The following is a 19052-nucleotide window of genomic DNA, read 5'->3' as shown; positions in this document are numbered from 1 at the left end:
ACAGGAGAAGGGAAAGAGGCTGACTTTTCTCTGTACACTCTACTGTATCATTTAAATTTTGTACAATGTTCACTTGTTTAAAAAAGAAAACAGAGAAAACAACTAGAGAAAAAAGAAATTTCCTGCTAATGTGTGGGTCTCTCCAGTAGCCTGGAGTGCATAGGCAGAGACCACTTCCTAGTCATCTCTGTTCCCAGGGTCTAACTAGCACACAGCAGGCACTTAATAAACACTTGTTACAGGAATTATTTTAACTCTTTCTCTTATACTAAGTGAAGCTATAGTTACTCAATGGTGATAACTTAAAAAACTAACATTTACTTAGCACTCAGTACATACCAGGCACTGTCCTAAGGACCTGACATCAACTCCTTTAATCCTCGTAACAATCCCATTGCACAGATGAGGGAAATGAGGCCCAGAGAGATGAAGTAACTTGTCCCAGGTCACATACCTGGTTAAGTGGCAGAGCCAGGATTCAAACCCAGGCCCCAAACCCATGCTCTTAAACATGAGGTTATACTATTTTTCAGATACCTAGGAATGTATTAAAATTGCTAAACACTGAATGCATTCCTTACTTGAATACTTGCTGCAAAAATCCGTCCTTAACTGCTTAATCATAAGCAATGTTGAAATAAAATGAGTTAGGCCACTGCCTACTTGGAGACTGAGGTATCTCTAATCCAAGTTCTGATCACTGGCTTTGCTGATTCACAATGACCCCACCCCACTCTCATGGGTATCCGGCTCTGGGGAAATAACACACTGACTAATGAAAACAAGACATTGACTTGCCCACAGAATTTACCATGGAAGCTATACTTTGTTCCATAAATAAAATCCTCCATCTACACCAAGCATTCCATTTCAGTGGGTGCCTGATCAAACTCTGAAGGCCTTTGGAAAAACGACCTGAAAAATGAAAAACCACACAAACACACAAAACTTCCCCCACTACCAAGGACTTCCAATGAAGATGTCAAACACGAAAAAGACACCCCGGACCCTCTCTGGTTGTCCTTGTTGTCCCCAACACCACTCTTACTCCTAAGCAAAAATTCGTACATTTCCTGAGGTATTATACATTAGATACTGTCACAAATGTATTCATTCATTTTTAGGCTGGCTATTTTGTTGCTATTGTTGTTATTTTTTGATGACACAGAGGGAAGCACCTTACCTAAAGTTCTCCAAATCATGCTGCTGTAGAGGTTAACTTCTAGACGAGTTTCCTATATAGTCCCAGCCATGGAATGTGCTGTCATTTCACTGGCTTTCACTCTCCAAGCCCATATTCTTCCAATCTTTGTCCCTATTTCAGGTTCCCTCCTCCCCCAAGGCCTGTAGCCCTCTGTTCACCAACAACGACCATAAACTAGGAATGGGACATCTTGACCAACTAAATATGCTGAATTCAAGACTGTTGCGGGGACTTCCCTGGAGGTCCAGTGGTTAAGACTTCGCCTTCCGATGCAAGGTTCGGGTTCGATCCCTGGTCGGGGAGCTAAGAACCCACATGCCTCGCAGCCAAAAAAAAAAAAACACCAAAAAACATAAAATAGAAGCAATACTGTAACGAATTCAATAAAGACTTTAAAAATGGTCCACATCCAAAAAAAAAAAATCTTTAAAAGAAAAGAAAAAGACTATTGCCATAGATGGACTGTCAATTTTCAAACTTTGATATTAATACATAGACTCAATTCAAATTTTATTTAATCTAATTCATCTTTTTTTCTGCTTTAAAGGATATTGAGATGCCATGTACTATATGATCCCATTTATATGAAACATCCAGAATAAGCATACCTATAGAGACAGAAAGCAGATTTGTGGCTGTCAGGTGCTAGGAAGAGGCAGAAATGGGGAGTGACTGCTCCTGGGTACTGGGTTTCCTCTGGAGTGATGAATCACTCTAGAACTGAAGAGTAGGAGTAGTTGCATAACAGGGTGAATGTACTTTAATGTCACTAAATTGTACACTTTAAAGTGGTCAACTTTCTGTTATGTGTATTTGAAGAAACAATAAAAATCAACTTAAGACTATGGAAAAAAAAAGTTAAAGGCACCATTTCTAATATATTACAGTAAGCGTAAAGGATACTTAAATAGTAACTAAAGTAACCATAAGGGATCTGTCTCCTATAAACAAACAAAAATAAAATCTAACTTGGTAAAAACTTTTCCTATAAAAAAAGATATTAAGGAATAATGAAAAGCCATTTTTTTAATCTACTAATTTTGCAACAATTTTCTTAAGACTACCCAATGCTGATGAGTATTTATCCATACCTAGTGGAGGAATAAACTGGCGTAACCTTTCTGGAAAATAGCTTACAACATACCTTAAAAATGTTTATACTAAATCTAAAACTATTTTAAAATAAAAGATTTATTAAAAAAAAAAAAAACTTCATACCCCCTTGGGCCCTTCTGGGAATCTAGCCTAAGGCAATTTTCTGAAATACAGAAAAAGCTTTTTGCAAAAACATTAATCACATATTATTTACAATGGCAAAAAATGGAACAATCTAACTGCCAAAGAATCCATGCAATGTGATATTATAGAGCCACTGTAAATATTTATGAAGTATTTAATGATTTGGAAAACTACTTATACTATGTTAAGTGGAAAAGGCAGAAGAAAAAAGTACATTTATAGTGTGATCTCAACCGTATTTAAAAAGTAAATAGAAAAAAAGACTGGAAGGAAACAAAAACATTATTAGAGGTTGAATCAGATGGGGGTAATTTCTTGTCTATTTTATACTATCAAATAGTCTACAGAGTTCAAAACACTTTTTACAATCAGGAAAAATAAGCAAAAATCAAAAAATGGCAGAGAAGACCTTGTGATCACATCAGTACCTACTTTAACAGCCAAGCAGTACTGGAAGGAAGAAGGTGCAGAAACTGAGCTAAATTACTGGAAGACTTGGCTACTGTGGTTTTGTTTTTGTTTTTGTCTTTAATAAATCCCTATGGGAGAAGAGTATACAGGAACTCCCTGTACTATTTTTGCAACTCTTCTGCAAGTCTAAAATAACTCAAAATAAGATATTTAAATTGAATAAATAGGGACTTCCCTGGTGGTGCAGTGGATAGGACTCCACACTCCCAATGCAGGGGGCCCAGGTTCCATCCCTGGTTGGGGAACTAGATCCCTCATGCCACAACTAAGAGCTTGCATACCACAACTAAAGATCCCGCACGCGGCAATGAAGATCCCACATGCCGCAACAAAGACCCAACAGCCAAATAAATAAATAAATAGTTTAAAAAAATAAAATAGATAAACAACAAGGACCTACTGTAGAGCACAGGGAGCTATATTCAATATCTCATTAAAACCTATAATGGAAAAGAATCTGAAAAGAATATATAATGTATACACATATATTCTATATATATACACATATATTATATATATATATATGAATCACTTTGCTGTACACTTGAAGCTAACACAACATTATAAATCAACTATACTTCAATAAAAAATAAAAATTAGGGACTTCCCTGGTGGTCCAGTGGTTAAGACTCCATGCTTCCACCGCAGGGGACACACATTTAACCCCTGGTTTCCAAGATCCCACATGCCTCGCAATGTGGCCATAAAAGTTTTTAAAATAAAAATTAAATTTGTCTTTCTCTAAAAAGAGAATGCAGAATATAGAGGAATAATTTCCTAAGTAATAATAAAGCACATGGCTCCTTCCCTCAATAATTAAATAAAAACCTTTCCAGGAGTAGCTGCCTTCACAGACGTCACCTGCACTGCCTATTAGAACTCCTTATTCTTCAACATTTCAAAGCTTTCATCTTCACGACCTGACCTAAACACGCTGCGTTTTTTTTACTCTTCTGTGTATACCTGCGGCTCCATCTGTCCAAAATGGCCCTTCTGCTTCCCCACCACCTCATGTCCCAAATTCTATGCCTAGGGACTTCCTACTTCTGCTTTGAAACCCAACTCATTTGCCACCTCCTTTGGGAAGCCTTCCCTGATACAACCCTCCCATCCCCAGTGTGGCCAGGCTTTTTTTTTTTCTTTAAGTACAGTTATACCTCTCACAAAGTTATTTTTCTGTACTTATTCCCCAGCATTGTAATCATTTGCTGACATGCACATCTCTTCCAGAAGTTACAAACTTCTGTAACTTCTAGTCACCCTTTTCCATGCTTACATTCAATAGCTGTAGGCCAGCTTCCAGTTATCTTGCAACTCTGTTGCAAGTGAGCCCCCAAATTCACCAACAATGTTTCCTCCAGCTCCTGACTTTCCCTTTCAGTAAAGAATTACAAATTACACACATTCCAGTGAATAGAATAACACCACAAATTAAGTGTCTTTTCAACTTTCTCTAAATAATCAGCAACAGTTTGCAATGGCCCACCTAGTATGAGGAATTGTTTTCCTTTCCTTCCACACCTAGAGTATGGTGGATCCAAGGCACCAAGTTTTTAACATTGTTCTCTAATTTGTCCATAACTCCTTTTTGCTAACTAAGAACTTTAACTTCCTCAGATCATTTCATTTGCATCACCAGTTCTATTAGTTGAATTTCTTTGCAGGATTTTCTTTCATAAAGTAATGAAGATTGTCATAACCCTGAACAGTAAAGAACCCCCAGGCTGTACTGAGCTAGGAGATCAGCCGGGCCCACTCATGTGCCAGCCAAGTGAGTTGCTCCAGACACCTGAAGGTATTGCAAATCATACTTTTTTTAAATAACAAATGATTTATCAAAGGCTTTGAAGGTTACTGACAATCAAAAACACAAGTGTTACGTACCAAGGGTCTATCTACTGAGTATGCCAATAAAAGCAGTCTACTCAAAGCTCTCTTTCAATCTGTTCCCTCTTGAGGTGTAAAGGGGTATTTTCTCAAAACGTTTCCTTATATTTCTTTTGAGGTCTTTTCAAAAGCCTTAAAGTTTTTTCTCTTCATAAGAAGTCTCCTTTACAGATACACCAGGATATTTTTCAACGCTCCTCATAAAAGTATGTCTGTCCACAGAGCTCAGGAGACGTGGACCAGGTACCCCCACAGTAAAATGTGATGATGGCTACACAGCGCTCCTCAAGATAATGGATGTGCCTGGATCGTTAATTTGCTTGTAAAGATTGGGGAGGGAGGGAAGGGAGGAACAAAAGAAGAGAGGGAGAGAGGAAGAAAGAAAAAATATATATTGACTTTTAAACAACACAGGTTTAACATACAATTCAAGATTATCAAGAAACTTCAGGTTCACAGAGAGCTGCTATGACCTAAAGCCCCAGGACAAGGGCCTTCTCTTAAGCAGGTGTAGGCTCTCTGCCATTAGAGGAATTTCAGTAGAAAATCAGGGAAACCCTAAGCATGATCGGTAAACTCTCCTATGAAGCTACTTCATATATCTTTTTTTTTTAAACATCTTTATTGGAGTATAATTGCTTTACAATGGTGTGTTAGTTTCTGCTTTATAACAAAGTGAATCAGTTAACTTCATATACCTTTTAACATTCTAAATTCATGCACCCAATTAACAGGACCAGCAACAAATGATTACCAGAAAAATCACTTCATTCACCAGGGTGAGCACTGCAACTTTCTGGCAATAGAAGTTCTTTCCTATGATTAAACCTGTTCTTACATCATGTTATGACAAATACATATGAAACCAAGTGGGAAGGAATAGACAACTTAATTACATGGATCATCAGACAAAAGGTCTGATGGTTCAGAAAACTATCAGATTACAGCCCCCTCACCAAGACAATCTTTTTATTCAAGTCCACAATACTAGTACACAAGAAATAATAGTGTTCTTAACCTGACTAAAATTAGTGGCATGAGATTAATCAACCAAATGTGCAAGCTATTCCAAACCTAATTTTATCAACATTCTAAAACTATTCAGCCAAATTACATTTAAAAAAAAAAAAATGTTGGCTGACCCAACAGAAAAATGTATAGAGGTCAGGAATGGTCAAGTGACATAGGAAAAAATACACATGGAAATAAAACATCAAAAGATGTTCCACTTCACTCATAACTAAAGGACTGCACATGTTATTCCTGAAGTGCCATTTTCATCTTTCACATTAAAAAGTTTTATTGGTGTCAGCCAGAAGGTGGGGAAACAGGAACTACCCCACTAGTGAGAATATAAACTGATACAATCTTTTTGTAGAAAAAGCACTAAATACCAGAATTTTTAAATGTACTTTTTGCCCCACAATTCCACTTCTAGAAACTTATCCTACAATCTCACAAAATGGACAAAGAGAAATTTGATGTGTTTATTGTAGTACTGATGCAGCACACACTAGAAATCTAAAATATCCAACATTAGGGAACCAGGTAAAAACATTAAGGCAGGCATACCATGTTCTAGGGAAAAATGATAAAAGAATGATCCACACTTAAAGATATCCTAATTGAGTTACTGAACTTCAGCAATACAGAGTTCTCCTAGCAGTCATGCAAAAAAGGCAAGTTCTCTCTCACTGAGGTAAAGGGAGAATGCATTAGGCTAACCAGGCTTTTCCACACAACAACCTTCAATGGAAGAAAACAATGGAGAAATATCCACAGAATTCTAAGGAAAAGAATGTATGACCCATTAGTATTATACCCAGCCAAGTTACCATTTATGGATAAGGACGACAGACATTTTCAAAACAAATAATTCAGGGAACAGAGCAACCATGAACTCTATTGGAAAAAAAGTGTATACACACACACACACACACACACACACGTATCAACTAATCAATGTTAAATGGCGAAGTGGTTGAGAATCCGCCTGCCAATCCAGGGGACAAGGAAGATCCCACATGTGGCAGAGCAACTAAGCCCGTGCGTCACAACTACTGAGCCTGTGCTCTAGAGCCCACAAGTCACAACTACTGAGCCCACATGCTGCAACTACTGAAGCCCGCGCACCTAGAGCCCATGCTCCGCAACAAGAGAAGCCACCTCAATGAGAAGCCCGTGCACCTCAACAAAGAGTAGCCCCCGCTCACTGCAACTAGAGAAAGCCCGTGCACAGCAACAAAGACCCAACACCGCCAAAAATAAATAAAATAAATAAATGTTTAAAATAAATAAATAATAAAATAAAATCAATAAATTCAAGTAGACGGAGAGACCTCAAGAGCACTGTGCTCAGTGAAAAAAATCAATGTCTAAAGGTTCCGGCCTGCAGATTACATTTACACCACTCTCAAAATGACAAAACTGTAGAGATGGAGAACAGATTAGTGGTTGCTAGGGGAGAGGGAGGAGGGCTACAAATACAAAGAGTATTAGGAAAAATATACTCAGGCATGAGTTAGATCTTCAGCGGTGATGGGACAGCTCTGTACCTTGACTGTGGTGGAAGTTACATCAATCAATACATGGAATAAACTGCATAGAGCCATACACACACATGAATGCAGGTCAAAAAATGGTGAAAACTGAATAAGGTCTGTAGTCTAGTCAACAAATGCCATGTACTAATGTCAATTTCCTGGTTTTGATATTGCACACAGCTGTGTAAGGTGTCACCGTTGGGGGAATCTGGGTGAAGGGTACAACAGGAATCCTTGCACTCATTTTGCAACTTCCTGTAAGTATATAAAGTATATAAATATTTCAGAAAGTTTTTTTAATACAAAAAATAGTAAATTGATTTTTATAACTAGCATGACCCAAAAAATCAGCATCACCACTTTTTTAATAAAAGTACTTATTGTAGATATCTAACCTCCTTATCTTATAGACAGATAGAAACAAAGACATATGGATTGTTAATCATAGTTCAGGGTAGGAGGATTTAGGGGATTTCTTTTTTTGCCATGTTCTTTGTATTGATACCTTTTGATACTGCTTGATTTTTAATGAGCATACAGAATTTTTATACAAATTATCCAACTGTTAATCTAAAAAAACCCTGATCTATCCCAGGTCTGATTATTAGCCAATTTAAAAACTAATGACTTCCCCCACAACTGCATTTAACTCATAAAATACCTTTACCTTTTCAAGGAGTCTGAGATCAGAGATATTTTTCATTATAACCTTCATATAAAACAGCAGCAGACTGCTCTGATGTAAATTAACTACTGTGTATGCTAAGCCTAATGGGCTTAACTGAACTGAAATACATAAAGAAGCCAAGCAACCTTCCTCTCTGTTGTCCTGTTATGTGGTCCAGCTACCACTTTGCCCTCGAGTCACATTTTTTCTAATCTATCACATTAGAGCATATGCAGAAATATCTATTTTCTCGTTTGTTATCAGTGAACTTTTACCATCTTGCCCTTTCCATTACCAGGTGTAAATTATGCAGCTTTTAAGGTTAGATGACTAAATGTACTGTTTTTCCTGGGACAATATACCCAGTTGGGCTACATTTCAAGTAACGTTTGTCATCAGCAAACTTTTACCATCTTGCCCTTTCTGTTATGAAAGGTAAATTATGCAAGTTTTAAGGCTAGCTGGCTAGATGTACTGTTTTTCCTGGGACAATACACTCAACTTGGGTTACATCTGAAGTAAATATACCTATGTAAATGTGCATAGGCTTAAAAAGAAATCTAGTGCTACAGAAAAAACTTGGGCTGTGCGTTTAGAATCTTGGGTCAGCATCCCATCTCCATCAACTTGCAATGTAACTTTAAACAAGCTACTTATATTACCCTCCCTGAGCCTCGGGGTCCTCATCTTCCTCAACTGTAAAACAGGAACAGACAGTAATACCTACCTTGCAGGGTGGCTGTAAGATGAAATGAGGTACTGTCTGTAGTATACATGAGGGCCCCCAAACAACGGCTAACACAGAGTGTTGAAACACTCACAGACCTTTTTTCTCCCTCTGAGCCCCAGCTTCCTTCCCTTCCCATTAGCCTCTTTCACCTCCCTCACTTCTCTCTGCCTTGTGGGTTTCCTCAGGTACATCCACAGCTCTCACCTCACCCCACCCCTACTCCCACTTGTTCCCCAGCAGTCCTCCCAGAAGCAATCAGTTTTTGGAGCCTCACAGGAAGTGTACCATCTGCACAGCATTTGTTCTAACAATTCCTCTTGCTTACCTGCTCCCCACCTCCACCTGCCCAGGGCAAAAATGCTGCTATCTGAGCTTGCTGGCTGCATGGCTTTTGGAAAAACAGGGTTTTACTATATTCATACTCTGTTTCAAGCTTACTATACTCTCTAAATGCTGCTACTATCATTTACTAACCTCAAGGGCCTACCTTGACCTTCTTGGATTTGTTTTCACACCTCTTTTTTGGGGGGGAGGCGCATCACACAGCTTGTGGGATCTTAGTTCCCCAAACAGGGATCGAACCCAGGTCCTTGGCAGCAAACGCAGCGTCCTAACCACTGGACCACCAGGGAATTCCCATCACACCTGACCCTTTCAATTACCTAAATATCTGTTGAATGCTTACGGGGCACTGGAAATGTAAAGACTGAGATTCATTCCGATATGGGCTCATAAAGAGAAAGAACTAATCCTCTCCACTCCCAGGCTTGGAGGGGGAGGAAAGGAGAGGAAGCCAAGGAAAGGATGGAGGAGGTTCACATTTTGCTCTTCAAACTTCTGAGTTATTTGACACTTACTACAAGAATGTAGCCTTGTAATTCTTATATAATAAAAACAAATAAATCAAAATAATAAAAGCAAAAAAAAAGAACACCTAACTATAATCAAAGATGAGAAATGTTAAACTAGTGGCTGGAAAGCCTCAAAGAGGTAGGTAAGGTCTCAAAAAGAAGAAAAGGACATTCAAGCAGAGGGAACAGCACTGAACAAAGGCAGAGACGTACGAAAGCGTACTCGGTGTTCTGGGAATGACAAGTGGCTTGCTGTGGCTAGAGAACAAGATATAATTTGAGAAGTTTTGAAATGATATATCGAATGAATCACTTTAAGCATTTAATAAATCATCATCTCCTAACTGAGAGGAGTAAAAGAGAAATTATGAAAATCCAGGACCCATGTGCTTTCCACTACTCTGCCGTGATAAAAACTTGGTCTCTGGCAACACTGGGGACCCTCTGCTCAAAATAATTTGGGGTCAAGCGACATGACCACATCTGAGTTCCATGTGGTAGCTCTGGTAGGAATACAGAAAGAAGATGGACTGGTGGAGGAAGAACCTGGAAGCTGTCAAGACACCACCCATGAAAGCAAGAGATGACAATGGCCTGACCAAAATGGAGGGAATGGAGGGAAAGCCCGAGGTCAGGACACAAATGAGTTAGCTGCAGCATCAACAGGCCTACAAGTGGAGGACTGATGGCAAGAAGGATGTTAAATATGACTCAGGTTTATCACTTGAGTGTCCAGTGAATAAGATCATTAAGAGAACTAGGGCATGGGGGAGGAGGCGCTAACCTAAGGGGAAGATGACGGATTTGGTTTAGTCATGTTTAATTTGATGTCTACAGGGCACTCCGGTGGATATCCAAGGCTGGAGAGGGTGGTTGAGTTCTCATTGGTACACAGGCCATAGCTGAAGCCATAAGAAAGAAGATCAAGGGAGACTGAACCAAAAGTTATATCATGGAAGCCAAGGGAACCAAGAAAAAGTGTTTCGGGGGGGGGGAGAAAAAGGGACCAGTGTTTGCCAACAGCCAAAAGATGGCACAAGGACTGAAAAGAGGCTATTTATGCATTCACTGTACTACGCCAACTTATGTAAGGAACTTGAGCATCCATAGATTTTGGTATATGCAGGGGCTCCTGGAACCAAGCCCCCGTGGATACCAACGGATGACTGTATATACTGGAGTCAGCACACAGTGGTCGTTGGTGATCTTGAAAAGTAGTGAAGACAAACAATCAGTCTGCAGTGGGTTGCACAACAAACCACTGGTGGAGAGGAAAAGGGAGGATGAAAAAGAAGCGGAAAGTAACAGCTACACATTCAGGAATTCCCTCCCTCTTCACCCCAGCTGGTGCAGTCACGTCTCCCTTGACTTGGACACATATGTCAACAATCCAACTACCTAAAAGTTGTCAAGATCCTTGTCCTGCGCAATGCCAATTACCTTCATCTCAACACAGCGGCAACTGCCTCCCTACCTACAGAGCCAAATCCCTTATTTTATCGGCACATGGACTGTCTCCTGTCATCTCCCTGTCAGTTTCTTTACCTGTCATCTCTTCCATTCCTACCAAATCCAACCACCAATTAATTAAAATTTCCTACTATTCCCAATCACCAGTTCAGAGGCTTCCAAAATCAGCTTGAGCTCCTCCCTTTTCTTCATCCCTTGAATCTGGAATCAGTCAGTTTTAAGTGATGACTCTCTTGGTCAAGTCTTCCTCTCCACTCCTAACTCCAAATCCAAGAACAGGCCTTTATCACATCCACACAGGCATGGTGTCCTATCTGTTTTCCCACACCAATCTAACCTACACACAGTAGATGGATTAATGTTCCTTTAAGAAAAATCAGCCGAAAAACAAAGCCAAACTCCCTTGGGTAGTACTGGAGGCCCTTCATAACCCAGCCCTTGACTGCTTTTATAAGCTTTCTCCCCAACCACTTCTTCACAAAAATCTCCACCATTGCCAAACCAGTCTATTATAGATCCTTTCATAACACTACACATTCAGTTACACCCTTCTCTTCTGAAATACCCACTCTGTGCAAGTTCTATGTACTCCCTTTCTCTAAAGGTCTTGAACACCCAAGACCTCCACAGCATTCCTAACTACAATGTAACTGTCTACTATGCCAGCAATTGTTCTAGACTCTCGGGATACATCAGTGAACAGAGCAAAGCTTTAGGGAGTTAATATTTTAGCACAAAAAGATAACAAAAAATAGATTTCATAAATAACATTAACCACGTAAAATGTTTAAAAGTGTAAATCCTACAAAAAGTAAAGCAGGACGTGAAGGACTGGGAGCTCTGAGATGGGGTTACAATTTTAAATAGGGTGGTAAGGACTGGCCTCACCGGGAAGATGCCTCTTGAGAAGGCCTCAAGGAGGTCACGCTAGTCATATAGACATCTAGAGGAAAGTGCAGTCCAAGCAATGGCAACAGCCAGGCCAAAGCCCGGAGGCAGGCACACACCTGGAGCATCTGAAGGACAGCAAGGAGGCCAGAGTAGCTGAACAGAGTGAACCAAGGGGAGAGTAGCAGGAGATGGGTTCAGAGTGTAACCATGGGCCAGAATATGGAGGGCACAGTAGGTCATAGAGGCGCACGTGGGCCACTGTGGCCTTCGCTCTAAGTGAGATGAGGAGCCATGGGAACAAAACAAAGACATGATCTGCCTTAGACTTTTCAAAGGATCACGGAGGCTACTGTGTTAAAACAATCTATCATGGGACAAGGTCAGAAGCTAGGAGAACAGTTAGGAGGCAACTGCAGTAATTCAGGCAAGAGATGATGAAGGCCTAAACTAGAGAGACAGCAATGGAGGGAACAAGAAGTGATAAAATCCTGGCTACATTTCGAAGGTAGAAAACAATCAGCCTTCCTGATACGGACCAGATGTGGGATATGAGAGAAAGAAAGGTCAAGGATGACTCCAAGTTTCTGCCACAAGCAACTAGAAGGATGGAGCTGCCCCCAACTGAGAAAGAGAAGACTGTGGGTAGAAAAGAATTAAGGGGAAAGTCGGGAGTTGGGTTTTAGACAGGTTACATTTGACATGCCTGACAAACAAGCTTGCATGTCAAGTAGGCATCTGGATACATGAGAACTGCGGCTCAGGAGGGAGGTCTGGCCTGGGAGCTAACTAGGTCTGAGGCCTAGAGCACTCCAGCTGTTCAAAGATCAGTGCGATGAGGAAGAAATATCCAGTAAGATGGCGGAAAACCAAAAGCACATTTTAGTGTCCTGGAGGCCAGGTGAAGAAAGACTTTAACAGAAGGGGGAGTGTTCAACATGTCCAATGCTACCGACAGATTGACTAAGATGAGAACTAACCCCTGCGTTCAACAGCAGCGGGGTGGGACCTTGACAAGTGAGCTTGGGAGAGAATGGAAGGTGAGGAATCAAAGACCACTCCTTCCTGGAGTTCTGTTGCACAGAGGAACAAGGAAATGGGGCAGCAGCTGGCCAGGAAAGTAGGAATAAAGGTATTCACGATGAGAAAAAATAGCATGTTTGTATACTGTGCGTATAAATGCACATAAAGCCCTACAAAGTCCTAAGTACTCAACGAATGTTAATTCCTTCTTTCACTTCCACCCCTGACACCTATTACTTTCTATTATCTTTATTGATACATATCTAATCTTTGTAACTATCTGCAAACTTTCAATTAGAAGGCTCTCCCCCCCCACCCCACCCCACCCCACCACCCCCCACCCCACCCCCCGTGTCCAGCTGTCAAACTCTTCCTAACCCTTCAAGACTCAAATATTCCTCCTGGGAAATCTTCCCTGTTCCCTGTCCTCAGGAATGCCACCTTTGTATCAATGCATTCTGTGTTAATGGTCACCCTTAACACAGCCTCTCATAATTACCAGAATATATGTCCCATTTCCTCATTAAACTGACCTCTAGAGGGCAGGGACAATACTATCCCTCCTGGGGTGAAAGTGTAACAGTTGAGAGCACTGAGTCTTGAGCCAGACTGCCTGGCTCTGAATGCCAGTTCTGCCACTTGGTTGTAGTGTGAGCTTGAGAAGCTGCCTAACCATTCTGGGTCTTGAATGTTCTCATCTATAAAATGGGAAATAAGAACTTCCCTGGTGGCACAGTGGTTAAGAATCCGCCTGCCAATGCAGGGGACACGGGTTCGAGCCCTGGTCCGGGAAGATCCCACATGCCGCGGAGCAACTAAGCCTGTGCACCACAACTACGAAGCCTGCGCTCTAGAGCCCGAGTGCCACAACTACTGAAGCCCGCGCACCTAGAGCCCGTGCTCTGCAACAAGAGAAGCCACCGCAATGAGAAGCCCGTGCACAGCAAGGAAGAGTAGCCCCCACTCACCGCAACTAGAGAAAGACTGAGTGCAGCTATGATGACCCAATGCAGCCAAAGATAAAGAAAAGAAAATGGAAAATAACAATAGCCTCTGCCTCCTGGAATTGTTTGAAAGAGTAAATGAGTTAACATATGTAAACTCATTAGCCTGGCATATGCTAAGCCCTATAAATACAGACTCTTTAACATATTGTATCCACAGTACCTGGGATTTTAAGCTTGATGAGGGAAGTCAATAAACAAATGAATAAACTGAGGTACTCAAAAGCTGGCCTACCATACAGAATTACTTCTCTGTACCACATTAATAGTGCTTTTGGGGTCTGCTTAGCAGGTAATTTTATCATTTGAACCATGTCATCTACTAATTTTTTCACAAGCTGTTCAAGTCATTTCTGGATATATACTTGTCTCCCAGACAACCTCTAATGCCGTGACTGCCACAGAGCCCCTCTGACAACCGCTGAACCTTTCCCTGCCATCTCCCTCCACCGCCACAGCTTCTTCACGCCTCCCGCCCCGGTGCACAATCCAACACAGTTGCTGAACTAACAGAAGACACACCAACTGAGTGGCCAAATTTAAGGTCTGATTTTCCCTCCATTACAGGGACCATTCATGAAACACGACAGTCAAAAATAAGAAAGTAGGGCTTCCCTGGTGGCTCCATGGTTAAGAATTCGCCTGCCAATGCAGGGGACACGGGTCTGAGCCCTGGTCCAGGAAGATCCCAACATATCGCGGAGCAACTAAGCCCATGCGCCACAACTACTGAGGCCCGCGCACCTAGAGCCCGTGCTCCCCAACAAGAGAAGCCACGGCAATGAGAAGCCCGCACACTGCAAAGAAGAGCTGCCCCTGCTCGCCACAACTAGAGAAAGCCCACGCGCAGCAACGAAGACCCAACACAGCCAAAAATAAAATAATTAAAAAGAAAAATGAGAAGGCAGACTTCCCTGCTGGTCCAGTGGTTAAGACTCGGCACTTCCACTGCAGGGGGCACAGGTTCGATCCCTGGTGGGGAACTAAGAGCCCACATGCCTCGCGGCACAGCCAAACATAACAAAAATACAGAGTTCAAAAATGAGAAGACTTTGTAACCAAAGCAATCTTCTAAGCAACTAAAAAAGAAAAAAAATGCTAATTTAAGTAAGGGTTCAATTTTGCACAAAATTTCCACAATAAGCAAAGCTCATTTGATATTAAGTAACAACTTTTCAGAGAAGTAGTGGGAACCTCTAAGATGTTACATCACTTGAGAACTCATGGGAATTCAACCCAAAATGATGATTTAATCCAATGTAGTTAGAGTTTAACTGTTCTAGGAATTCTGTACTGCAACTACAAATTTTTTTTAACTAGCTCTAAATTTGCAGGTCAAAATCCCTCCTCCTAGAGGGACAGTTTAAAGGAAATTCCCATGCTCCCCAGCCCTCATCACTATCTCAGAACCAAATAAAATATAGTTGGATAACATTCCCAACCAACTTCCACATGAGGAAGCACCTGCACCTCAAGGAGCACAGGCTTTGGAGAAGAGCACCATGGACCCAAATGCCGGCTCCACCACTTGTTAAACAGGTATCCTACACCAGGTCTGTTCATCTCCTCCTCTGGTAGTAACGGCAATAAGGTAACCAACCTACCAGTGTTGGTGTGCTTAACTGATACTGAGTGACTGAAAGAAAAACCAAATAAATGAAAAACAGCTAGCTTAGTATAGATACTTAATAAATGGTAGTTCTATCATATTACACCATTTTCATCTTAATAGAGAGTTGAAGTTTTAAAAAGAAGATATTACAAAGGCCCATACTTACTTGCCAACTCTTTAAACGCTTTTTAAAGTAAAAATGTTAAGTCAGTAAGAAATGGAAAAAAGTTCCTGGAATAAAGAACTGTGATCCCAGGCAAAAGACCCTCCTCTGGGAAGACACAAATCAGGCAATGGCTTCCTTGCGACCAGGGACAAGGCCTGCCCTATCCACACCCCTGAACCTGGGACACCTATAGGAGATGAACCCCTGGTGTCAGTACTGCAAAAAGGATGTAATTTGACAGTCCTATTCACCTTAATCCGCTGTGGTCACCCACTGTATGCTAAAATAAGTGAGGGGTAGGCTATAGAAAACTTGACTCAAAACTTACCTCAGAAAAAATTGTAAATGGTAAAATCATGAAGTCAACTACTACTACTTTACAATTACTGCTCAAAGGTGGTCATTTTCATAACACTCTCCTGACCGCCAATTAAAATGGAACCTGAATACAAGAGTGCCTGGCCAGCTTAAATCAATAAACAATAAAATTCTGTCCAAAGGTTCTAAAGCAATGTTGTCAGCTACCCGAGGGGAGGTACGTGTCTATCTTGTTTAGCTGACATTCGCTAGAGCCTCGAATATAGTGGCTACTTAAAATTCATTAAAAGATTTGTACATCCATGTTCACAGCAGCATTACTCACAACAGCCAAAAGGTGGAAGTAATCCAAGTGTCCATCAACAGATGATCGGATAAACAAAATGTGGTCTACACACACAATGGAATATTATTCAGTCTTAAAAAGGAAGGAAATCCTGACAGATGCTACAACACGGATGAACCTCGCAGACATTATGCTAAGTGAAATGAGCCAGTCACAAAAAGACAAAAACTGTACAATTCCATTTATATGAGGGACCTAGAGTAGTGAAATTCATAGAGACAGAAAGTAGAATAGTGGTCACTAGGGGACAGGGAAGGGAATGAGAGTTACTGTTTAATGGGTACAGTTTCAGTTTTACAAGATGAAAACAGTTCTGGGGATGGACGCACACAATGCGAATGTACTTAATGCTACTGAACTATACACTTAAAAATGGTTAAAATGGTAAATATTATGTTACATATATTTTACCACTATTAAAAAAAATTCATTGAAAGAATCAATGAAGGATTACTGAATACTACTTTCATCGTTCACTAAATATTATACCTCATACCTTTAGATTATTCATTAGAAAATCCCTGTCTCCACATTTTATAGCTGAGGAAACTGGGACTCAGAGAGCTTAACTGACCTGCCACTATCCTACATACAGTATCTATTATACAGTGCTGCTTGGCATTAATGGTGCATTTTATCTGACTGGTTGTAAGCCCCACGAAGGCAAGGGCTATGCCTTAGGTCTTCTTTCTCCGCCCAGAACCTAACACATAACCCACAGGCCCCTTGAAACTTCTGAAAACCCCACTGGCCTGAACAGTTGTATTACAGATGTAATCCCCCCCTGCATCCCCTTCTCTACTAGACCACTAGTGTGGAAGACGTAAAATGGGCAACCTTAAGAACACTTCTGTAACTGGAAGTGGTCAAACACAGGCCAGGCAACCACCCCAGCGGGCTTACTATGTTCCAAAAGCTGGGGCAGATAAAAGTTCAGACAATTTCATCTTTGAGAGTACTGAGTCTACTGCAATAGACAATTACAATAACAATAAGACAAAAGCTTAAAAACAGATGTGACCGCACAAACCTAAGGAAGTACTGACAGTGCTTTTGGGTCTGGAAAATGTGGAATGTTATCTTCAGAAGTGGCTTCTGAACTAGATCTAGAAAGATGAAGAGTTCTCCAGGCACTACCAGGGAAAAGGCCAGAGCATGTAGCAGAAAGAAAGGCAGAACGGGTGTCAAAAGAACAGGCCAATTCCTGACTTTGATTCCTAGTTCCTATGATCTAGGTAAGTGACCTCTGAAAACCACAAACCCTCTCAGCTGCCCCGTATATAAACCTACAGCAAGACCCCCTCCAGCTCTGTTAAGTGTGTTCTATCAAATAGGAGCTCTGAAATCAAGACTGCCTGGGTTCAAATCTTGCCACTGTTACTTAAGAGTGACCTTGAGCTGGGTAATTAGCTGCTCTGTGCCTCAGTGTCCCCACTTCAGAACACAAGGCTGGTATGCTAATTAAATAACACACGTCAATCACTTTAGCACAGCGCCTGGCACATAGTAAGCACTCAATAAATAAATGATAGCTACCATCATGATGAGCTGCTACAATGTAAGAGAGGCAAACACCAGATGCAAGGGTTGTGTCCGCTTGGCGTCCAGGTCCCTCCCAGTTCTGAGCGATCCCGAGGGGGAGGGGGGATGGGAGCTCAGAGCCCGGCTGCAAACCCTGCACGCATGTGTCACTGTCGGGCTCGGCACGCGCCTCTCCCCGCCCCGGGGAGAAGCGATGGCTCAGCAGTCCCGGGCCCGCTCCCACCGCTCAGACCCGGCACCCGGGAGAGAAGGGGCCCCGACCCCACTTACCATGCTGGCTGGGGGAGAGGGCGGCTCAGGTGAGCTAGCTCTCGGGCTTCGGACACGTCCCGCTCGCACAGTTCAGGTCATGGTCCCGGCAGGCTCGGGAAGTCCCCCACCCATGCAAAGACAACCGCCTCCCCACCCGGGCCCCGCGGGGACCCTCTACAAAGAGCACGGCCCCCTGGCCCGCCTCATCGGGGACCCCCGGAACAATTCATCCAGACCCACCCGCCCCTCCGCAAGGAAACTGAAAAAGCAGGAAATGGGGCTCGGAGGCCGGCGAGGAGAGCAGCGGCTCGGGGCCCCCCGCCCGGGCCCGACCCCCAGTGGGAGGCTCCGGGCCCAGGCAGGGGCTCCCCGGCCCCCGCGTTCAGAAGTGGCGGTGGGCCCGACCCCGAGGCTGAAGGGGCGGACGCTGAATGGGCCTCGGCGGCGCAGCCCGAGCGGCCGGCTCAGGGGAAAGGCCCGAGGGCCCGAGCTATCCTTGCCGCCTCAGCCCACACGGCCGCCGCCGCCGCCCCCCGGAGCATCCCTGCGCAAGCCCGCTCCAGTGCTGCCCGCTCGCGCCGCGCGGCCGCCCCCAACCAACAGCCCCAACGCGCCGGAAGTGGCGAGTGCCCGGCGCGGCCCCACGGCGCGGCCGCCGGGCTGCGGCGCTGGAACCGGACCAATCCGGAATCGAGCGGGCGGAGGCCGGGGGGGTGCGGGGCGGGGCCGCACCTGACGGCTCCCTCTGGCACCGCCCCCATTCGGCCCCGCCCCGCGCCCGGCGCCCTCCGCCAGTCCACGCGGGCCGGCGGCCATGTTGGTAAAGGGTACCGGACCTG

At 42.8% G+C, this 19052-nt stretch overlaps 1 protein-coding gene across 4 annotated transcripts in view; it reads right to left on the bottom strand.

The window, feature by feature from the left end:
• The window catches only part of XPO6 (exportin 6), a 107074-nt gene extending 88231 nt beyond the window's left edge, over window positions 1-18843 (bottom strand). For 2 of the 4 annotated variants that reach the window (XM_067706301.1, XM_067706304.1), the window contains exon 1: window positions 18232-18842. Coding sequence is in view for 2 of the 4 variants with exons in the window: in XM_067706304.1 (XP_067562405.1) it covers window positions 18232-18234 (3 nt within the window). In the remaining 2 variants the exon portion in view is untranslated. Of the gene's footprint in view, window positions 1-17955; window positions 18094-18231 lie in introns of those variants that run through there. The other 2 variants (XM_067706302.1, XM_067706303.1) reach the window with 2 other exon arrangements.
• Between the last annotated feature and the right edge of the window lie 209 nt (window positions 18844-19052).

Source organism: Pseudorca crassidens, chromosome 15 (assembly GCF_039906515.1).
Source record: "Pseudorca crassidens isolate mPseCra1 chromosome 15, mPseCra1.hap1, whole genome shotgun sequence".
Classification (NCBI taxonomy): domain Eukaryota; kingdom Metazoa; phylum Chordata; class Mammalia; order Artiodactyla; family Delphinidae; genus Pseudorca; species Pseudorca crassidens.
Note: the sequence above shows the minus strand (reverse complement) of the source record. Positions and strands in the feature narration are given on the sequence as shown.